The 24,582-nt window shown below is 37.7% G+C and overlaps 1 protein-coding gene and 1 long non-coding RNA gene across 2 annotated transcripts; one reads left to right on the top strand and one right to left on the bottom strand.

Moving 5' to 3' along the window:
• Positions 1–4,515: 4,515 nt before the first annotated feature.
• sigirr (single immunoglobulin and toll-interleukin 1 receptor (TIR) domain) lies at positions 4,516–19,827 on the bottom strand. The gene is made up of 9 exons (XM_048158627.1): positions 19,557–19,827; positions 15,335–15,536; positions 12,794–12,921; positions 12,457–12,597; positions 12,229–12,372; positions 11,433–11,535; positions 10,930–11,080; positions 10,672–10,849; positions 4,516–4,911 (listed from the first exon to the last, which is right to left on the bottom strand). The coding sequence occupies exons 1-9, from the start codon at positions 19,669–19,671 to the stop codon at positions 4,739–4,741; spliced, it is 1,335 nt and encodes a 444-aa protein (XP_048014584.1). The 5' UTR covers positions 19,672–19,827; the 3' UTR covers positions 4,516–4,738.
• LOC125247369 lies at positions 18,925–24,239 on the top strand. The gene is made up of 3 exons (XR_007180068.1): positions 18,925–19,122; positions 19,236–19,337; positions 22,237–24,239. It is a non-coding gene; the product is annotated as an uncharacterized LOC125247369 (long non-coding RNA).
• Positions 24,240–24,582: the final 343 nt, after the last annotated feature.

The following is a 24,582-nucleotide window of genomic DNA, read 5'->3' as shown; positions in this document are numbered from 1 at the left end:
AAAAGAAAATCCATTTTCAAAAGCAGATTATTTTTCTCAACATTTAATTATATTTTAAAATAATATAATGACAATTACAAAATCAAAATTATATATTGTAATTGTCAGGGGATTTAATAAAAAAAAAATATTTCTGCGACGTCGCGGTTGATAGTTCAATTTCATATGTGTTTTTTACAGAATTAAATTTGTTTAATTAAATTAGTTTAGTATTATTTTTAAGTGAGTTTCGTAGCTATAATGAAAGGGACAATGAATAATTCACCTCAGGCTTTTGAATACGCCTAAAGGAATTAAGAACGTTCAGACTGTGATCTCTATGTGAACAAACAAGTGTATTGTATCAGTCACTGAGTAGGCTATGTATTTTAAATAATGTTCAAATTGTATCATTTTATTAAATTAGTAGGCCTACTATCCTTTTTTCCATTACGGGCAGCCACGTCTCGTCTGTAAGGGCAGGTGAGGCAGACCCCCACCAAAATATTCATCCAAAACAAAGATCTCTAAGTTATATAAACTGAATCAATAATAAACTGTGAATGTGTACAGCATTCTGTAACAAATATTTTCGGATTGTCTAGACTATTTTAAGTCGTAAAGTGAGCAGGATAAAAATTATGGGCAAAATGGGCAAAATGTTGAATCAGAATGCAAAAAAGTAATTTTCATTTTTATATTACTATTAGAATTAGAACTGAATGGTGTACTGACTGTTTGTGTGTATACATCCTGTAATAAAGACAGAATGGCTTACAGTCTACAGATTAACTTTATTTGTTAAGGCATACTATATTTTTGGTTACAATATTTGTTACCAAAAACGATAACTATAACAATAACTACAAAGATAGTTTTAAAAATTCCTCAAAATTTAAGAGAATAGTAGAGTCCACACTGCACACCACAATGACAATGGCAAAGAAAAACAACATTGCTGGAATCACTTTCAAAACAATTTTCTTCCAGCTGACAAACATTGATAACCAGTCAGATTTTACCAAATTTAAAGAGCTCAAACAATCCGCATTAATATGGGGATGTCATTACCAACACTTTGCAGCATGTAACCCAATCCTCATCGATCATCTCAGCAGCATGAAAAACTAGGCTTTTATTAAAATTCTGAATGGATTTTATACATAGCCTATAATCAACAAAAAGAGTGTTTAATCACTAAAAAGCGATCTCAAGAAGTTCTGTTATAACCAATGAAGCTCTCTACACTTGAAAATAAATCTCTTATTTATCGTACATCATGTCTGCCAAAATTATATATATTGTAATCATGATCACAACTTGTAATAATTAAGAATCTCATTATTTCTTCCTAAAATTAGTACTTTAGCTAACATGATTTGTATTATCTTAATCTTAATCCCATTAATCCCATTTCTGAAATGGACATTGCTTTCAGTCACCTCTGATAACAGATCACTTTAAATTGTAATGTAGACACATGCATTTTCTGTAAAGCTGCTTTGAAACAAAATGCATTGAGACAAAAGGTATACAAATAAATTTGTATTGGCCATTGTGTTCAAGAAAGCAATAGATATGTCTGTGATTGGCTACTGAGCTCATACTGCAAAAGGTTTTGCCATCAATGGGCCCACCTGATTCCCCAGGGCCCTAAGCAGCCACTTACCTTACTTATTGGTTAAAGTCCAGCCTGCTCGCTATTTTAAAATGCTCATAAATTGGCCAAATCATGTTTATATTTAAATCTAATGATTTACACAACTTTCTGTGAGGGTTAGGTGTCAGGTTAGGACATAACATCACTAATATAGTGCAACAAACCTGTATGTATTGTTTTGACTTGCTATGTGAGGACTAACTGTCTTCATAATGTAGTGTCTCTACCATTACATTATGAGCTGTCTTCATAAATCAAATGTCAATAAACATACGTTTTATTAAAATTGTTTAGAGTGTTTAGAGGTTAAAGGATAGAAAATATGAGCTTAGTATACAAAATAATTATGCCTGTGGAAAGTCTTCATAATAATAGATGTGCCAGCATGTGTGTGAACATCCACATTTGTGTAGACTTCCCGACACTGTAGATTTTTTTTTGTAAACATTTTCTCTGAAATTTGTCACCCTAGCCTTTTCAAAAGTTTGCCAACAGTTAGTAAATAATACTAACTTAATACTTCATAATATATATTTAAAAATAGTCTGTATGATCAAATTCTCAGCGCTCTTCCTCTGCACAGTGCTTTACATGACTGTTGTCTAGCCCCATCTCAGCCCCTTGCATAAAGCCTGAGCCAGCTATGAAAACACAGAACTTGTGGTCGAGACGCCATCCGTCCCCGACATGAGAAAAGTGCTGCATAGCAATGTAGACAGGTCGACAGTAAAGTCTACGCACTCTCTTATTCCCATCTCGGTTTCCATTGCCTATTGCAGGCGTTGAGATTCCTAGTTATCTTTGTGCTATGATTGTTCCGCTAAGCTGAATGTAGAAGGTGCTTCTACTGTATATCAGAACCCTTTTCTCTTGTATGATAAGAAACCCCCAACCTTAAAGTGGTGATTTCCATACAAAAAGCACAAAGTGCTGCAGAGGGAGGCATGACATGCTAGGACATATGACATACTCTGCTGGGGACTCCAGAGTGAATTCTGGAAACAATAAGAATGGCTACTATTTGGGCATTATATAAGGCACTGACACTGACACTGTCGCCGCTTTCCTAGAAAACAAAATACAAAAATAAAACAATATCTTTATGTCCTTTAAAAATATTCATTGGCCAGTATAGCCACCCTTCTTTTCAATGACTTTTATGAGCCGCCCATCCATAGAAGTAGTCAATGTCTTGATTTGTTCTCAATCAATTGTAGTTGATGTAGCCGCCACAGCCTCCCAGATGCTGTTCAAAGATACTGTTTTCCTCACTGTAAATCTCATGCTTGAGAAGGGCCCACAAGTTCTCAATTGGGTTCAAATCAGGTGAAGAAGGGAGCCAGGACATTATTCTGTCATCTTTGTATCAGTGGAATACTTGGCTGCATGTGATGGAGCATTTTCCTGGCCTTTCTGATTGCTACTCACTTCTTATACCACTGTTTGTAGAAAGTGTCTTCCAGAAATTGGCAATAGTTTTGGGAATTCATTTTCAGTCCATCTGCAACCCATAAAGGTCCAACTAGCTCATCATTAATTATAGTAGCCCACACCATTACACCACACCCACCTTGCTGACGTCTGACTTGAGCTGGTGCTCTGTGTCCATTGGTGAGCCAGTCACGGGCCCAGCCGTCTGATCCATCAAGCGTTTCTCTCATTTCATCTGTCCATAAAATCTTTGAAAAATTAGCCTTCATGTATTTCTTGGCACAATCTTGACACTTCAGCTTGTGATTTTTGTTAAGTGGGGGTTGTGTTTCAGCTTTCTTTACCTTAGCAAATTCTCTGAGAACCTGACATCTGGCACTTCTAGAGACTCTAGTAAGGTTGCAGTTCTGGAAAATGGTGGCACTGGAGGCTAAAGGGTTCCTGGTGGTTTCACGCTAAACCTATTCAATACTAAATAAGACCATGGTCTCTGTGTGAACTGATTATTTTGTAGAAACCTGTTGAGTATGAAACAATTGTGTGAGGGAATTAAAATAAATTGGTAAGGAATTCCGAGTTGTGTTAATATATTTAACATTTTGTTTAATTTTTTTTATTTTTATAAATAATTATGAGAAGTGCCCTTTTATTCCATTTGAACCCCTGCCCCCCAAAATAACTGCAGTCCCTGTGTCTATGTGCATTGCTGTTGTACACATTCATGATGTAATAAGCACATGCAGGAATTCGTCATCCTCTTGTTGGTTGTGCTATGAGACACCTATGCGTATTAGGCTACTATATACATATTGTTATTGCCTGAATATTTCCTCACTTGCTTTGCATGTATTGTTTACTCTATGCATAAAGAATCAAATCTAGCTGAAACCAATGTTCAGCCAATGTTCAACTGTTGCAGCCCCACCTAGATGGTCACATAGATGACTGCGCTGCTGCTGTCTGTTTTTTTATCTACATCTACATTGGCCCTGCAATCATCTAATTCTATTTCTTATATAACATGTGCTGCAGTTGCTGCTTGTGCTCTTGTGTAGGCACAGCTACTTATCTTCATCACGCCAACCCTGAACTCTCAGCTTTTGTACCATTTTTTTCTGAGTGTGTTGTATGAACCCCACTTGCATTATGTTCATGACAGCACCGGACATCAATACTGTAACGTTGTTGGCATTCACCAAATAGTCTATGGCGCCGATTTGGCTGGTTTATGCAACTTCTGGAGGCAAGTGCCGACATGAATGCTGGCAGTGAGTGTATGGTTAAATCAAGGTGTTTACTCATAGCGTCAGCTACTGACGCAATGTCTCATTCCCTCCTCTCAGGGAACCAAGGTTACGTTAGGTAACCAGAGACATTTTGCATGCTGATTTATGAATACTATGACACATAGTAGGGAAGTCAAATGAAGTACAATGAAGTCAAAATCAAATAAAACATGGACCCCACAACTTTATTAAAATATATACACAACCAAAATCCCTATGACTATATATGAAATGTTATTAAACATTTTGCATAAAAACATAAAGAAGTGTGAATGCAAAACTGTACAGGTGAAGATAATAAACTAAGAAAACAGTGACAGTAACATGAAATCATTGGAGGAAAATCGACTTAAAAGTGCAAAAAGGAACAGGAGTGTATGTCTCAGATATCATCCTCTGAGACCAGGCAGTAAAAGTCTGTGCGGGCGGCGTAGTTCCTTGAGCCAAGGTCAGACACATCTATCTCTGGTGGTTTGGGTTCATCCGTCACACCTGGACCTGCAGGAAGCACCGGAGCTTTGGAGGGAAGGGTCTTGTAGATGGGCAAACGCAAACCTGTGAGGCAAACACATAGGTACAGTAAAATGTTGTAACCCTTTATAATGTAAATCCTGTAAAGCCTGACACATGAAATGATATTAAAAAAATCATCACCTAATTTATTTTTATTGAACCTTTAGGCCCGGTTTCACAGACAGGGCTTAGCCTAAACCAGGATGGCTTAGCCTAAACCAGGATTAGGCCTTAGTTCAGTTAGGGGATTTAAGTAGCTTTTATAAACGTTCACTAGAAAAAAAACATTAGTGGTGTACATCTTGAGACAAAACAATGGCACTGACATATTTTAAGACCTGTCAGTACAAGTTACTTTCAGTTAAATCAGCTCAAACATACATTTTAGGCAAAAATGTAGTTATTTAGACCTCAAATATGTGACTCATATATAAACAGAGCGCCTATTTGACAATTTGTTTAGACATTTTCAGCGATGTGAGCTCCAGGCTGTCTGTGGCCATTCAGTGCTCATGTACCTGCAGAAAACAGCTCTCTTATGCTACAATGTAAAGTAGTGAGTGTACAGCTTGTATAACAGCATAAATTTGTCCCCTCAAAATAACTCAACACACAGCCATTAATGTCTAAACCACTGGCCACAAAAGTGAGTACACCCCTAAGTGAAAATGTCCACATTGGGCCCAAAGTGTCAATATTTTTTGTGGCCACTGTAGCAAATTAGCTCAAAATAAATATGAATAATTAATCATAACTAGTTATAATTAATTATTAATATTTTAATCAGTTAATAAAATTAACTTAATGTAATAAAATTAATATTACAATCAATTAACCTGTTGTTCAATGAACACTGTGAGAACATGAGTCTCACTGTGAGAACATGAGTCTCGCCTCTGCGCTTCTTCAGTGAAGGCGATCTCGCCGCTCGCGCCCTCCCGTCTTCTTCCTCCCGCGAGCCAGCTAGGAAGAGACAGCGGGGCGGAGCGGCCCAGCGCACGGAGTTGGATGACGTCACGCCGGCTTCCCCGCGTGCCTCACCCTCTCCCCCGAGAGAGCAGTCCCCTGTCCTGTTCTCCCGCCCTGAGTTGTGTCCCTTGGCAGATGCGAGCGACCTCGTCTCTTTTGGCGGTTCTGAGGACGAGCCGCTTGATGACTCCATGTCTCTCGCGGCCTCTGAAACCGAAGGTTGGGCCGGTGATTCTGACCCCGCCTGCCTTCCCTCGCTGGAGCCCATTGACTGCAAGCCGGGTATGGATGCCGAGCTCTTCCGCATCCTCTCGAAAGCAGTATAGGTTTTGGACCTCGAATGGGCTCCGCCAGAGGAGCCATCACGGACCAGGCTCGACGAGTGGTTCCTGCCGGGTTCCCGCCAGGCCCCTCGTCAACGCGCCGCACCGTTTTTCCCAGAGGTTCACGACGAGCTGACGAAGTCGTGGCGCGCCCCGTATTCTGCCCGCCTACGTACTACACATTATTCAGCTCTCACCTCTGTGGATGGCTCTGAAGAGAAGGGTTAGGAGCATCTACCGCCCCTGGACGAAGCGGTGGCGGCTCACCTCTGTCCCCCCACGGCTGTGGGTTGGAAAACTAAGAGGGCCCTTCCATCCAAGCCCTGCAGGACCACTTCTGCCCTGGCTGGCAGAGCATATACGTCCGCGGGCCAGGCTGCCTCAGCGCTGCACACCATGGCTATTCTCCAGGTGTTTCAAGCGAAGCTCCTCCGTTCTCTGGATGAGTCCGGCGTTGATGCACCTGCCTTCCATGACCTCCGCAGCACCACTGACTTAGCCCTGCGTGCCACAAAGGCCACAGCTCAGGCCATTGGACGATCCATGGCCAGCCTGGTCGTGCTTGAGCGCCATTTGTGGCTCAACCTGACCGAGATTAAGGAGATGGACAAGACGGCCTTTTTGGATGCCCTGGTCTCTCCTTCTGGTCTCTTCGGGCCAGCAGTAGAGGGCTTTTACGGAGCGTTTTACTGCAGCACAAAAGTCGTCCCAGGCTATGCGACACTTCCTGCCTAAACGCTCTAGCTCCACGTCTGCTTCCAGCCGCCCCAAGTCTGTGCTGGCTCAGCAGAACAAACCTGCCTCCTCTACCTCTCAGGCAGCACCACCAACAGCGCCATCGTAGGCGCTCCTCATTCCCAAGGCAACGTCAGGGACCCCGGCCTAAAATTACGCTGGACCCGACGCCTCCTAAGCCCTCCTGATTTTTCAGGAGGATGGGGCAAAGTCTTGCCACGGCCGGACGACCCCAAAAGCTCTTTCGTTCCACCCCCCCTCCGCCTCGTTCAGCTCCGGGCGTGGGAGATATGTTCAGTGTTGTGCTAACTGGGCCCAGTGCTGCGTGCGTCCATGCAAAACGCCATTCTTATGGCGAACACTATGAATATTCTACCTTCTCTAAGAAAGAGCAAAGTTCCTCTTCCACTCTCTCCGGTGCACGGGCCCCCGATTGGCGGCCCGTCACCCGATACCATTCAGCCCCTTGTCACGCGGGCCGAGGCCTGGCGGGCCATCCCTGGAGTGTCAAGCTGGGTTCTGGGAACCATAAGTCGAGGCTATTCGCTTCAGTTCGCCTGAAGGCCCCCGCGCTTCAGCGGGGTGCTTCAGACCTCAGTCAACATGGACGACGTTCGTGTCCTCTGAGCCGAAGTCATGTCTCTTCTGAGGAAAGGAGCTATAGAAATAGTCTCCCCCTCAGAGAGCAATTCGGGGTTCTACAGCCGTTATTTTCTAGTTCCCAAAAAAGATGGCGGTCTCAGACCCATCTTAGATCTCAGGCTCTTGAACCTCTCCCTCATGAGACGGAAGTTCAAGATGCTAACGCTGAAGCAGATCCTCGCGCAGGTTTGCCCCGGGGACTGGTTCTGCTCGCTGGACCTGAAAGATGCATACTTTCACATCCAGATAGCCCCCCATCACAGGCGATTCTTGAGATTCGCGTTCGAGGGTGTGGCTTACCAATATACGGTCCTTCCATTCGGACTGTCCCTAGCTCCTCGCACTTTTACCAAGTGCATGAACGCAGCGCTTTCCCCGCTTCAGTCGAATGACCTGAAATCCTATGGCGAAACGCCCGCTTATATAGCCCTAAACCCCGCCCATTTCGGCGGGAATATTCGCGTGCTCTGTCGCCATAGGCCGCGCAGCTATGCCGCGCCGTCATTGGTTCAACAACTTGTCTATGAGTGAACCAATGACGATGCAGTTACACTGCGTTATTGAAAAAGGCTTCAGTAACGGGGAAAAAGGAGACCTTTCCCCATACGCAGTACTCGTTCCGTATCTCAGGGAACCGAGGTTACGTTAGTAACCGAGTACGATTTCACTTTCCTCAGCGGACATTCACACTGATTTTTTTATAATGGATATAATATTATGGACTTTGACCTGAAGAATGAATGCTATATCAGATGCTCATAATACACTCGTTTAGTCAATCTCTTGCTCACAATACCATATTACTCTACATAATACAGTCAGCTTCAATTAAGTCACTCAGTGTTTGTTACTAGTTCTAAAGTGACATTTTAGAATTTGTAACGGAGGCTTGGTCACAACTGTTAAACTGTCAACTTGAGATTGAAATCTGGGGCGGATTCAAAGTTATGCACAAAAAAGGGTTTTTAAAGACACTCCGTTTTGTTTCTTATTCATTTACTCACTTATGCCGTTGAACTGTTGCATACAAAATATTACTAACAATATAAAAGTTATTCTTACATTTACTTTATAAAAATCATTAAAAGACCCAGAAGGTGAACATTTTTAGAATTATACTAAAAGGCCTTTTACTTGCCAAAACAGATAAACTATAAATAAAATGACGGAAGGCATGTAGTAAAACAGGATTGTTGATAATTTGGAGGCCTTAGAAATTTGCATCAAATATGATACAGTAGGCTTTCTTTATAGGGTTAAAACTCAGCTAAGAGGGAACGTTGCCATAACTTTCACTAACGTTATGCAAAAGTTATGTAAATGTTAGAAAAAAACGTTCCTGAAATAATGTTTCAGGAACAGTCTTATAATGTTTTCATAGTTAAAATACATTCTCGTAATGTTGAAAGGAAACATTTTTAGAACAACATTCTTGGAACATCTTTATGATGTTATTTGTACTTGACTGATGTTCTCATAATGTTGTGTGAAAACGTGCTCATAACAACGTTCTTTATGATGTTATTTTACTTGACTGATGTTCTCATAATGTTGTGTGAAAACGTTCTCATAACAACGTTCTTGTAACGTCTTTAGGATGTTATTTGTACTTGACTGATGTTCTCATAATGTTGAGAGAAAACATTTTTAGGATAACATTCTCAGAACATCCTTTTAATGTTATTATTATTTGCTGAAAGTTTTCATAATGTTTTCATAATACGTTCTGAGTACAACATTCATGAAACATCCTTACAATGTAATTTGTACTTAATGAATGTTCTCGTAATATAAAGAGAAAACGTTGTGAGAACAATGTTCATGGAACGTCTTTACAATGTTATTTTTACTTGAACATTCTCATAACAGTGAGAGAAAACGTTCTTAGAACAACATTCTCATAACATATTTATGATGTTAATAATATTTGCTAAATGTTTTTTGGAATGGTTTAGTTGGAAGTTCATCTAACTTTTTTTTTTAATGTTACTAGTTTAATCATTAAAGAAAACTGAAGAGAACATGAAGTTCATCTATGGTCTAACCTAACAGATAGACCATACTGTAGGCACTTAATCATGGAGGCCGGAAAGGGGCTTACAACATGACTAAAAGTTCTGCATAGAGAACTACATATTACTACACATATAGTATATTTAGTCACATAGTGGGAAGTCCAAAAGCAGCCTTACAAGGCCGCACACCTGAACATCTTAACTTGCTGGGAGCAAGAACAGACCACATGACTTCAGTAACAGCAGCAGATAAGACTGTGAGTGCCCACATAACAGTCCATCCAACACAAACCAATGAGCAGTGCACTTGGTAAAAGAACCTTTTACTCTTTAAAGCAAGAGGAATACAACATACGCCATCATGCACTAAGCAAGGCCCAAAAACTGGCCTATACCCTCAGTCAGACACATGGCATTAGCCCGTGGTAGTGTTTCAAGCTCCAGGAGGGACAAATAACCGAACTACAAGGAGGTTAATAAGTCACCTGGGGCCCTGGCCAACCAGCAGCATAATCAGCAAAGCACCTCTAACTCTCTCAGCGAGAAGAGTACACTATAACATACACCAGCATGATCTGAAAGGAAATATAAACAAGGCAGCACAGTGTCTCAGTAGCTCAGTGGGTAGCACTATAACCTCACATCCAGAAGGTCTCTGGTTCGAGTCCTGGTTGAGCCAGGAGTTAGCAGGTTGTCAGTGTGGTTTGAACCACAGTTCAAAGACATGCAGCAGAGGTAAATTAGCGATACTCTAGTGTCTGTGTGTGAGCCCGGTGATGGACTATCTGTTCATGGTGTTTTGAATGTTCAGAAAACATTCAAAAATAACATTTTCATAACATTTCCAAAATTATAGAATGGAATGTTTCTCAGAATGTTAGCAAAACTTTCTAAGAACATATTTTTGTTAGCTGGGAAGCTGTATGGCAAAGAAAAGTTTGTCTTCAAAGCTTGTTTTCAATTAAAAATAAGCTGAAGAAACATTCTTCAAACATTCTTCAAAATATCTTATTTTGTGTTCCACAGAATTAAAAAGTCTAGATAATCTAGATCATATAGCATTGTTGGAATAACACTCAAAGAAGATTCTCTTTTAGTTCAAGAAGCAGGTTTCGTACCAAGGTCTCCTGCAGGATCTGGGTCTGGTCTGCAGTCCAGGTAATCAGGCTGCTGCGTGAGCATTGGATCTTTATCGCCCTGCAACAAAGTCTGTGGATCGCCCGCCGATTCCCTATGAAACGTCACCTTACGCGGCATTGCCAACGCAAGCTCCTTCCAGAACCCTGAAGAAGGAGTCTGTGAGAAGGGAAAGAAAATGATTAGGTTTCTTTTTACCTTAAATCTCAGAGATTTATTGAGCATTGTGAGGGTCTCACCATGGAGTGCGCGCCCCAGGTGATGGTTGTGATTCGAGGTTGGTGTTGTCTCAGCTGTTGACTGATGTCCTGGCTTATTTGCTTCTGCTGCGACTGAAATATGATGAAAATGGGCTTCCTCGACAGCTCCATCAGGTGCCACAGACCCTGTCTGAACATTAAAAGAGTATCTAACAGTAAAGGTCATATCATTAAGTTATCATAAATGTTTTTTGAACTTTTGAAATAGTTTGATTTATACTCAAAAACATCAGAAAATACAATGTAATAGTAATATAGCATGGATCTTGAGAGGGTGGAAACGTTACATTACAAATGTATTGGTTAGTATTATTTTTCCCTGCCCACATGGCTCTGGTTACATCAGCGGCAAAAAAGTTATTTCTGAGTTGGAGAAATTTCCAAACGAGTATCCAAACGAACTACAAAAGACTACAAAACAGAAACAGAAAACTAACTCAAACTAAACATAAAAGTCCAAACAAGAAAGAGGTAACAGATACCTGAAGTTGGACATGCACCACTCCTGCTCCAGGTACGACTGAGAAAGCACCACAACCAGACGTCGACAGCGGCTAATGCTCATCAGCAGCTCTGCAGACGGCTCTGAGGAAAGAAGACACAATGCATATTTTGTGCTTTTAACGAAATGGTGCAGTTTCCTAGACTATCAATAGACCTTAGTCAAAGATGAGATCATATTTGATACAAACAAAAACAAAGTGCTGTCTGATAAATATTTCATATTATGTCAAGTGTTCAAAGAATTTTTTTTTCATTAAAAAAAGAATAATTATGGGATCTACACTGTCTATAGACTTATTATTATTTTAAAAGAGATCATAAATATTTTTTATTTTACATAAATAAATAAATAAATAAATAAGTAAATAAATATATACATACATGGAAAAAAAGAAAAAACAAATTGGCGCTAGCAATCCCAAAGTCATGGGTTTGATTCCCTGGGAATGCAACTGAAATGTGCACCTTGCCACAGTGTAAGTTATTTTGCACAAAGGTGTCTGCTAAATCCATAAATTAAGTAACACTTTTGACTTTTTCCAACAAGGATGCATTCAATTGATCAAAAGTGACAGTAAAGACATTTATAATGGTACAAATGGTTTCTGTTTCAAATAGCTGTTTTCAACATTGATAATAATAAGAAATGTTTCTTGAGCAACAAATCATCATGTTAGAATGATTTCAGAAGGAACATGTGACACTGAAGACTGGAGTAATTATTTAACCGTATGCCCATATAAATCTGAATATAGTTCACCATGGGAGATTTACCGGCTCCAGGAAGGATGTTTGTGTCGTTGAGTAGAAGTTTATGACTGTACTTGTTCTCCAAATGAGGCTTCAGGATAAAATTGACAAACTTCCTGTCATTCTCATTGTTGACATATGAGATGTAGGCATCATACATTTTGCCATCTGAGAAACAGCAAAACATATTTATGAAATGAAAATGCAATGTTATGAAAGAAAAGGGCTTTAATGAACAGAATGCAGACTAACCATTAAGCTCATACTCTCCGTAAATGTTCTTATACCACAGTTTAAAGTTGAGTCTACACTTGGAATAGACCACCGCTGCAAGAGCGAGTACAACCAATAGGACCACAGACGCCACCACTGCTCCGCTGTGACTAGGGGATTCTGGGATAAAAAAAATAGGATAAAACTTATTAGTGACTATATGAAGTACACAGAACTGCAGAGAAGAATCTGAATATATCTGAAACTTTATATTATAATGTTAGGGCTTTTGTAAGAATAGGTGGATAAAGAATATGACAATAAGTATAATATGGTGGTAATATTAAAAGACTAAAATAAGGCATTTGTTTCTTACTGTATTCTTTTACGTTGAATTGCGCTGTGCTGTTCCTCACCACGCAGAAATACACACCAAAATCAGCCCAATCTCTCAGGGTCAGTGTTAGATCATTTGTCTTAATGATGTAACCCTCATCAGTGTACCTGCCAAGTGTTTGGATATTTACTTTATATTTACACATATATGTATATACTACGGAAGAGGATTAGGGCCAAGCAATAATAAAAAAATAAAACCATCTTGAGATTAAAGTTGTTAAATTTCGAGAAAAAACTCGTTAAAATTCGAGAAAAAAAGTCGAAATAAAATGTTGAGAATAAACTCATTAAATTACGAGAAAAAACTTGTTAAATTTCAAGAAAAAAGTCGAGATAAAATGTTGAGAATAAACTTGTTAAATTACGAGAAAAAACGTGTTAAATTTCGAGAAAAAAGTTGAGATAAAATGTTGAGAATAAAGTCATTAAATTACGAGAAAAAAGTCGTTAAATTACGAGAACAAATTCGTTAAATTATGAGAAAAATGTCATAAAATGTTTTCTCGAAATTTTAATGACATTTTTCTCATAATTTAACGAATTTGTTCTCGTAATTTAATGACTATTCTCATAATTTAATGAATTTATTCTCAACATTTTATCTCGACTTTTTTCTCGAAATTTAACGACTTTTTTCTCGTAATTTAATGACTTTATTCTCAACATTTTATCTCGACTTTTTTTCTCGAAATTTAACGAGTTTTTTCTTGTAATTTAACAAGTTTATTCTCAACATTTTATTTCGACTTTTTTCTCGAAATTTAACAAGATTTTTCTCGAAATTTAACAACTTTAATCTCGAGATGGTTTTATTTTTTTATTATTGCTTGGCCCTAATCCTCTTCCGTAATATACACATCATCATACCCCTTTGAAATAGTTACTGTTTTTGTCACACAGACTGACATCAAAACCCATTCCAAAAAAAAAAAAAAAACATTTTCCAGCCTTACGACAACAAAAAAGAAATAAAATAAAATAAATGTATTTAGGCAATAGTTCTGAAAATTAATAAAAAAATACTGAAAAAGTCATCAGTCCCTTGATTTAACACTTTTATAGAGCCACCTTTTGCTTTAATTACAGCCATTAATCTTTTTGGATATGTCTGTACTAGATTTGCACACCTAGATTTGGAAATATTTGCCCATTCAAGTTCAGTCAAATTCTATGGTAAGTGGCAATGGACTGCTCTCTTCAAGCACATCAACAGATTTTCTATTGGATTTAAGTCAGGGCTCTGACTTAGCCACTCAAGGACATTTACCTTCCTATCCTTAAGCCATTGTGTTGTTCTTTTGGCGGTATGTTTAGGATCATTGTCGGGTTGGAAGGTGAATGACCTGCTCATCTTCAGCTGTCTAGCAGAGGGACAAGGGTTTTCCTCAAGAATTTGGATGTACTTGGCAGCATAATTTTCCCTTCAATCCTGGCCAATCTCCCAGTCTGCTAATGAGAAACGCCCCCACTACATAATGCTGCCACCACCATGCTTCACAGAAGGTATGGTGTGTTTTGGGTGGTGTGCTGTGTTTGCTTTTCACCAAACATGCAAAATGTTTTTGTAGCCTTCTCCTTACTTGTGCCTTTTTACAACTTTAACCCCATGGTGAATTCTTACTTTACCAAACCAGGTATTTCACTAATTAATTTTTAATAATCCTCCAGAATGTTTTAAAATGTTATTTTCACTTTGATGAAGAGGGCTATAATGTGTATATACAGCTTAAAAAGGTTAGACTTGCTGTATTTTGTTTCCCAGTGTGTAACTGTGACAAAAGGTAAAGATTTTCACAGGGTATGATCATATCATGCATCATATATGATATACTGTGTATCAGTGCGTATAGAAAGTCATCATACCCTGTGAAAATCTTTTGTTTAGTCATGAAACTCTAGATGGCACAGGCTGATAGGCCTTTTACATGCAGTCTGCAAGCAATCACACCATTTCCACATGGCACAAGCTGAAGCCTCTGCTGATCCAGCAGCCAATGAGACAGCTTGTTCAACATTTAAAAAGTCTGGATCATTGTTTGCTGTAAGCTAGTCAATTAAGTGAACTGGAAATCACCTCATCCTAGCCTAAATGTTTAACGTCTCCTTCTTTACTGATTATTTAATTGAATGGTGAAAAGTAGACTTTTTTTTTTTTTTACAGACAATTTGGTTAAAAATCTGATTAAAAAGAACAATTTTTTATTTCCAGAAATCTGGACAGCATTTGTTGAAATAAGCACAATGTAAAGAGGTTGTGCAAAAACAACGTAGCCATGTACTAACTGAAATGTTTAGCACTGCATAAGTGGACATATTTTTTAAACTTTAACATATTATAAAAAAAAAAAAAAGAGTATGCACTAAAGTATATAGTGTATACTGCAAAGTATACAGTACGCTAGTATTTAGCACACAGTCATTGAGATTAATTTCATTATAAAGTATCTAAGTCTCTTTCATATGTTTTTAGTTGGGGCCTAATGTATTCAGTGTTAGGCATTATGCATCATATACAGACCAGTCTTTTATATTTTGAGGGTAGATGGTAAGGTTGGTAAGCGATGTGCCGTCTTTCATCCACTTCAGATGGTCTTTACAGTCTGAATATGTGCGGTTCAAACCAATGGAGGCTTTGCAGTGGAGGACCATGCTGTGGCCAAGTGTCCCAGAAACCGATGTTTGATCATGCTTGAACTCTGGAACACTGCTACAAAGCGGATCTTTGTTTTAAGAGAGAAAAATTAGAAATATGTGAGCATCAGTGTGTTAAAGCCAGTTCATACTATAAGAATGATAATTATAACTATATTAGCTTCCAGACCAACGCACAATATCATTCTGTTTATTATAAGTATGCTGCATTTTGTCATCTGCTGCTTTAAAATGCTTGTGCTCTTAAAAAAGAATGGATTCTAATTGGCTGTCAAAATGTTTAAATTAACTAAAAAAAGCCAATATCTTTATTGTTATTTGTAATAGTTATTATCCTAAGAGTAAACAGGTCTTTTACGATGTATACAGTGACTTTTTATAAGTTGTGTCACAAATAAAATGCTAAATTTTTAATACAGTTAGAGCTTCATGGAATGATCACACCTGAATGGCGCTCAGATAAAAACAATGACTTCTTTATTAGCATAACCTTGCTAGAGTCTTGTGGAGGATATCTAATCTTAAGAGAGATGAGTGAAACTGTTCTGACACACAGGTGAGGCTGTTTCTCATCAGCACTGATGTGTGCGTAAAATGTCTGCCTACATGTATATGGTATTTTATGCTATAAAATGGAAATGGGTTCATAAAAAGTTAATTTAATGGGCCTTCATTATGAAGATTCATTTGCAAGCTCGGCTGGTGATGAGTCCATTAAACGACACTGATGTTTAATAGAAATCACTGCCTACATAAATATTGTATATGTAGATTTCTGGGAAATGGTTGGAAAACTCCAATATGGGCAGAGTTTGGGAGTAGGTCCATAAATCCTTCAATACTGTGGTGGTCAGAAGCAAGATAATCAGGTCAGTTCATTTGGTTTGACCTTTATCAAACACTTTTTCTGAAGTCCACTGTACACAAAATCTCAGAGGATTCAAAGTAGATAAGAACCAGAAATGGTTTACTAATTACTAATTTGTTTCTATGTGACTTGATGGGAAAACCTTTCTAAGAAATTTCTTTGAAAAGGGAAGTGATGGAAAAAATAACTCAGACCTCCCTAATGAGCTGTTTAATAACGAATCCAATGACCCCACACGTCAGCATGTTGCATGAACAACAAGCAGCATGTGATTGTTGCAACACAGGCTCACTGGAAAAATGTGACTCTAGCTACATTTTTGCATGCATTGTACATGATTTGTAAACTAATTTATTTTGATGTTTGCATCACATAACTAGCTTTTCTGAGATGGTAAACTTGCTCGGTAGCTCACCTGGTACAGCATTGCACTTGTGATTGCACTTGAAAGTGTCGCAAAACATGTAAAATGCAGTGATTTTGCAGAAATCTCGCCACAGGAACGTTTTTCTAGTGAGCCTGGGTTGGATCAGATATTGTCTTGAATTCATCTGCAACATTAGGCCCAAAGCATACTTCAGTTTTTATGCTTACGCTAGGGTTGCGTACAGTGTATGTGACGTAAATATCATCATCAGTACAGTATGCGCGTACTTTACATGGCAGCCAGATTTTCTTAACATGCGTACAATGTACTCTCAGCTCGCACACTTTACATTTTTTGTGCTGAAAAGGTTTGTCCAAAAGGTGGCAACACTAGCCCGGGCTGTGGTTTCACAGTCGAAAAAGAAAAGGAGACAAAATAACAACAACAAACTACTGGAGAATCAACAACAATAGACACCAGTGCTGCCGAAAGTTTGTGTGAGAGGTTTAAGAGAGACGCAATTAAACACGTACAAACACATTTTTATCAGTAATGAGTTCTGGAGAGAAATAGCACGCAGGTGGCAAGCATCTGTTAGCGCACACTATCAAATGGCGTATACTTTGAAAGGCTATGCATTCGGCAGTACATATACACTAAGAGTTTGCCTCAAAACTGAAGTATACTTTGGGTTATGCTCTACACAAGATGCATTGTATTCTTAGCACTGCTACAAGGGCTGTTATAGCATAAACTGGACTTTTATCAAGCCAACAGTTTGCTCCTTAAATCCTCAGATTTAGTATATTTACAATATATTGGTACCATATCAATCCGCATAACCAACTTGAACCCGTTGTGAAATCTGAGTGGTGAAATCTTTCGCCTTCACGCAAAAACCCTGATCACACGGACTCCTATTGAAATGACTGTATTTTGCCCGCAAAAATTTGCCAAATGTGACTGCACCTTTAAATGTATCTTTAGCAAATCGCAAAATCAACTACTATTTTTCATACTGTACATTATAATGTTGTGATGATTATAGTTTTTAGTGTTTTATTTTTAATTTAGACAAAATAGCATAGAATTTAAATATTGGCCATTTATTGGTTTTAAGATGAAAATAATACTGACTTATTGTATCGGCCAGAATTTTAATATTGTTGCATCCCTATTTACTAGTACACTAGGTTTAGTAGGTTAAGTATGTGGAATGGGACTGTGCTCTTGCCAACCCAGCATTTGCATACTTGTGTACTTGCTAAAGAATCTAATAAAAATTGTTTCTGTAGTAGGGAACATAAAATGTGAAATCAGCTGTACATCCACTATGAAATATGTTTCCACCTTCATCCATTTCTTAAAGTTGACATTCAACAGTTCATGTATTTGATATGCAGTGAGATATAAAGTTTACAAGCATGAAAATAAGAGTGTAGAACTAAATTTGTATGTATTCAAAGCAGGTAGGAAGAAACAACAACAGCAGGTAGTTCCTGTAACTCAACTGGTAGAGCTTGGTGCTAGGAATGTTAATGATTCAATTCCCAGGCAATACACTAGTGATAAATATCTAGAATATATTGTGGCTTTAGACAAAAATGTCAAGTAAACTAATATATTTAAATACTAATGATTCAAAGTTAGGGAGGAAAAGAGTGGCAGAGGGAAAAAAAACAATGTTATGAGAGCAAATATTGACTGTTCCAGAACATACTCTTGTTGCAGAACAAATTTACACTGGATTGCTCTTTTTATGGCCACATTTACCCATGCAGGTGAATCATATGATGATCATATGAGGTGCTTTACAAACAAAAAAAATGTCAACATGCTGGATACTCATATAGGCAGAAGAGTAATTTGTGTATCATATTGACAACAGGTTTGGCAAAAGCATTATGCTGTTTGAATGCACTTGATAGGAATTTACAATCTAAATAACCTATGTTATGTTTTATGTTATAACAGGTTAATTACTAGTACATTACTTTCAGGTTGATTAATGCCTTTGGTTATAAGAATTTTTCATTGATTTCTCAATATTGAATAGTCACTATGGCTCCAGTATTAAGATCTGTGTAATGTAAGATTATTGTTCTGCACTGCAGCCAGTAACTTCATTCAATCATTAATCAGGAGCAGCTGTGTTAAACAGGCCGTTACCAGGTACAAAGTTCTTCTTACAGGTTGAGTTTTTTTTCCTGGTAGGCAAACAAATGTCCTGAATAAATGCTTGCATGGACGGTGTGAACAATATTAACCGGAAAAACAACTTAAATGTAAGGGGTCATCGGAAAATAATCGTATTTTTGTTGTGTAAACGTGAAAACAATAAAACTACAGTGATGAACATAAAGGTTGAACCATGCTCTCAGGACAAGAGTTCTTTCATGTTTTCAAATGTCAAGTCAGGGTAAGTTGTCACCTGTTGTAAATGTTATAGCCTATATTAATATAATTGACTAATTACAATATTTACAGGTCAAAACAATATTTTGACATTTTTGTACTTTTTACTATTTTCAGATGTCCCCCATCCCCCCCCCCCCCCCACAATTGTTTTACTACTAAACCCTTAATAGGCTGTTTAATGGCAGATTCCACTGGGACAACTTGCCCCACAAAAAGGTCAGTGTTAAATGAACCAACTCTTTTTACAGGGGCAATAGCAGTAAAAATACAAAAATAACTGTAGAAAAAACTTTAAAGTTTATATATACATAAACTATATTAGATGATAGATAGATAGATAGATAGATAGATAGATAGATAGATAGATAGATAGATAGATAGATAGATAGATAGATAGATAGATAGATAGCTAGATAGATAGATAGATAGTCTTACCCGCAGACTGACTATACGCGAGACATGCCAGGTACAGAATCAAATGACAACGCCACATCGCAGTCCTCTGATAAATCCTTTCATGAAAGAATGTACGTGTAAAACAGTTTGTCATAAAGTTGACAAACGCACTTTAACCGCGAAACAGAGCCTGTAGATGTTGCCAGCAGTGCTTGTCATGTCTCGCTGACCAGCTACATAAACGCGGAAGGTGCGCAGCGGTTACACGGAGTCTGTCGCCTAGAATCACTGTATGGGGAATACAGGGTCACGTGATCCTTTTCACCTGCGCGTTTCTTTGAACAGGTAAGCGGGCGTTTACATAAGACACGCAACACAGTTGGATGGGGTGCAATGAAATGGAGGAGAGTACAGGAGTCTCGAGATGTGTTTTTTAAGGTTTAACTATTTTTAACCAGACACGTAGGCTATAGTTTCACAGATGCAGCAGCAACAACTGCGAAACGCGGAGCAACAGGCGCCTGTCTGACGTATATGTACATAGACCAATAGCCTAATTAAAAATATCGAAGACGGGGTGACCTGTGAGATAGCCTATCTGACAAAAAGCAGTGAGTTCACTAAAGTTTGTGGGAGGAAAATGGTGGCCAGTTTATAAATATTCACTTGCATTGGCCTATAGAAATTAGGCCTACAGTTTTTCTCAATCGATTTGACACATCTCTCCAAATGAATGTAGTTGCTCTCAAAACAATTAACACAGCAAACTAAACACACACTTATTTTGGCAAAACAGTTCAGTATTCACTGCATAATGAAGCTCTGCAGTTTTCTCTATTAATTAATTTATCAAAAATAAATACTAACAACAAAACTACAAGTGTGTTCTCTGTTGATTTGATAAATTCAGCTGTAGATAAAATACATGAATGAAACAAATACATGAATGAAAATGTTTTTTTTCTTCATGTTCTTCAAAGTTCTTTAATGACAAGTTTAGTTGTATAATGATGAGTTTTAGCAAAATAAATAAATAAATAAATACAAGAATAAATAAATAAATAAATAAATGTACTGTAATCATTGAATCAATGAACTTTATTGATCTTGCCTCTCATTTACATCTGGCCAAAGAATTTGGCAAATCAACATCTCAGCATATAGTTTCACGAGTCATGCATCGTGGGAAAAAAAGCAGTGAATGTTGGATCCATCCTTGTGCCTCAACTTCTCCACAAGCCTCTTCCATCACTTGAAGAAGACTTACTTGGTTGTAAAGGTTGTGACATATGCTTTCCATCTCCAAGAGAAGAATATGCTGGAAGGAACACCATCCTGAAATGTGGGTGATGCTCAAACCACTCTTGTGCTGGTGCTGAATGGTGAAAGTGGACATTGTCATAACTACACAGTTTTGCTCAGTTTGCTCCTGATCACACTGTGGGAAGTTGATTTCATTTAAGGAGTTTTAACAATTTAGAAGTTTTCTGTATTGTGCAGCCCCCAAGTTTTGTTTGTTGTGTTTGGTGCACAAATGATTGTGATTTTTGTAAAAAAAACAATAAAAAGAGCTGCAACTGTTTTCGTCTGATATATTAAAGTTTTGGTTGGCTGTATGAACTACTGTGTAAACATTTGGTAATTTTGTGCACAATGTTTTGAAAAAATGATGCGTGATTTAAAATTTGCATGAAATGAAGGAAAATTTACAACACTTGTAAATTTACAACAAAATGTACAAGTGTTCAGATTATTGTTAACTGTTTTGAGAACAGTGACCCGAGTGACCTGAGTTTGGAGAAATATGTCAAATCTATTGAGAAAAACTGTAAAACATAATATCCAATTTCAAAGTTAAAGTTATTTGCCCAGTTAATTAAGGAAATATCATCTTCCACTGACAGCATTTCACTTCAGTGGGTTCTCAAAGTCACCATTAGGGTTCTGTATTGTTTAAATTTTAGCGATTCTGATTCTGCTTATCGATTCTGATTTGAGTTTTATATTCCATATGTTCCAGTAACATTTATATAAAACATATTTATTCTATTTCTTTTGGCAAAACGTTTTGTTGCAGCTGATGAACAAAAATCATCAGTCTTCAAAATATCAGCAGCCTAAGGAACACTAACATTATCCTATGGTTTTAACAAAAAACAAAAACAAAAAAAAAACCCAAACAAAACAAACAAACAAACAAACAAACAAAACCCCACAGCAATAACAAGCCTTGAATCCAGATGAACTCAAGAACAAGTGTAGTCCAGTTCAGTGAATTAATTATTAAGTGGACCATCCATTTTATCAAAAAAAAAAAAAAAAAAGCTGACTCAAAAGAATGACTGACTACAATATAGGAGTACATCCATGTCATTTTTACCCAGATAAGCACTCTAGGCTGTAATTGAAAATGTGTTCTTAGGACGAGTCTTTTTCATAAGTTTCAGGGCAAGTCACATTTTAAATCTTAAATATGTAAGATTTGTGCTCTTGGAAGAAAGAAAGCTATGCAGGTTTGGAAATGACATGAGGATGAGTAAATGATACTATAATAGAATATCAATTTCTGGGTAAACTCTTTATTCCTTTAACTTGTGGTTTAACAGACCTATTAGAAGTGTAGGCCTATAAACATTCTAGCAGATTCTAGCAAATAACATTGATGATGTTACTTTTTCAAGTAAAAGGCTCCGCAAAGACAGATTTTTTTCTATCACAGGTGATGTATTGTTTTCAAGCTGTGGATCAGAAAGGACCTGAATGACCTGCTAAACCAGATGAAGGTGGCCTTCAGGTCTGGGGAGACTGAAGGACTGAATGCATGAGATGCTGAAGAAGATGCTTTGTGGTGAAAAATGCTGCAGGGGATGAACTGGAGTACAAGCTTCAACAGAACAATGTAAAGCAGGGGAGGAGTAAAAACAGCCTGGTAACCTTCATTAGCTAACAGCAAACACAAACTCGCTGCAAGATACTTTTGGTTACTTTGAAAGTGCACTCCAACTGAACTATTTTAAAAATAAAACAAATATATGTAAATAATATAATAATAATATACAGTATAAAGGAACATAATATACAAATGTATATAAAATATATTTAAAATAAATATTGAATAGCACAAAACTGGACAATAGAAGACTGGAAAAATATTGCCTGCTTTGATGAGTCTTGATTTCAGATGGTAGGGTCAGAATTTGGCATAAACAACATGAAAGCATGGATCTATCCTGCCTTATATCAACGGTTCAGGCTGCTGGTGGTTTAATGTATAATCATATTTTCTTATCACTCTTAGTAACAATTGAGCATCGTTTAAACACCACAGCATACATTTGCTGACCATGTTTATCCCTTTATGACTACAGTGTCTCATCTTCTGATGGCTATTTCCAGCAGGATAATGCACCATGTCACAGAGGTCAAATCATCTCAAACTGGTTTCCTGAACATGACAATGAGTTCACTATACTGAAACTGACTCAACAGTCACCAGATCTCAATCCAGCTTTGGGATGTGCTGGAAAGGGAGATTTACAAATCTGCAGCTGACAAATCTTCAGCAACTGTTTGATGATATCATGTCAATTTCATGTCTGAGGAATGTTTCCAGCACCTTGTTGAATCTATGATGTGCAGCAAGAGTGTCGAGCTTCACAAAATAGCTAAGCATTAAAGCATTGAAAATTCCCATTCCCACCATCCCCTGATGGTGTATAATTAAGAAGTTCTAATCAACAGGAAATGTTACGATTCTACCTGGAAGAGGACATGTGTCTTGTAGTCTTGTGTTCAGAAAGCCTAAAATATGATCAAATGGCACCTACATGTTGTTTGGGCTTTTTGGCAGCAAACCCACCAGATGGTTATAAAAAGTACCCCATGCCCACAGTTAAATATACTGCTGGATCTTTAATATTGTGGGCCTATTTTTCTGTTGGAGGTCCTGGACATCTTGTTCAGATACATGACATCATGGGTTCTAGCAAATACCAACAGAAAAAACAAAACAAACTTAGCTTCTGCTAAAAATCTTATAATGGGCAGTGGTTGGATCTTCCATCAGGACAATGATCCAAAACAAACAACAAAATCAACACAAAAATGGGTCACTGAGCACAAAATGAAGCTTCTGCCATGACTGTCCCAGTCCCCTGACCTGAACCCTATAGAAAATGAGTGGGGTGAACTGAAGAGGAGAGACACCATCATGGTGTTGGGAATCTTTCAGATTCCTAACATCATGGAGAGATCCTGTATGGAGGAATGGTCTCTAATCTCCAAACTCATCAGGCATTTATTGTGAAGACTCTAATAATAAAAGACTCTTGAATAAAAGGGTGCCAATAATTTTGGCCAATGTGTATTGGAGAAAAAGAGATTTTTCCCACGTTCAATTCTTTTACTTTGATGCAAAGAGATTTTTGTGATTTATTTTGTGAAATAAAAGATCAAAAGGATTATCAATGCATATTTATTTTTACAGGCTTTTTTGTTCATATTTACCAAGGGTGCCAATAATTCTGACCATAACTGTATATATAGTAATGGCCAAAGTGATGTCCGGTGGGGATATTCTACAAGTTTGATTAAGCCGTCAAAATATGAGGACAATATTTTATATTTTTTAAATATTTTAAATATGAGGGAAAAACAAAACACTAAACTTGGTTAAGGTACACTATCTGACAAAATTGTTTGGCCAAAAGGCAAACTAAAAAAAAGCATACAAAAACAAAAACCTCAAGGAAAAAACACACACTGGCTACAACATAATCAATAATTAATATTACATTGGTTCTCTCTTCTTTTTGCATGTGTTCATAATTTCTTTGTACAACAGCCTGGCCAAAAATAATGTTGCCAGAATTTATGTTTCATTGTGTTATCACAAATAAAACAATTGACATCTAGCACAACTACAATATACAAAATCTTTAACAAAGGGAGAAGATGTCAATTTTCTTAGGCTGGACATAACTTTTGGCCACTAATGTGTGTGTATTTATATATATACAGTATAGAATATACTGGAGATCATTTAAATATCAAGTTGTTTATTTTG

Source organism: Megalobrama amblycephala, linkage group LG15, assembly GCF_018812025.1.
Source record: "Megalobrama amblycephala isolate DHTTF-2021 linkage group LG15, ASM1881202v1, whole genome shotgun sequence".
Classification (NCBI taxonomy): Eukaryota; Metazoa; Chordata; class Actinopteri; order Cypriniformes; family Xenocyprididae; genus Megalobrama; species Megalobrama amblycephala.
The sequence above is the reverse complement of the archived record's forward strand: the minus strand, read 5'-3'. Positions and strand labels throughout refer to the sequence as shown.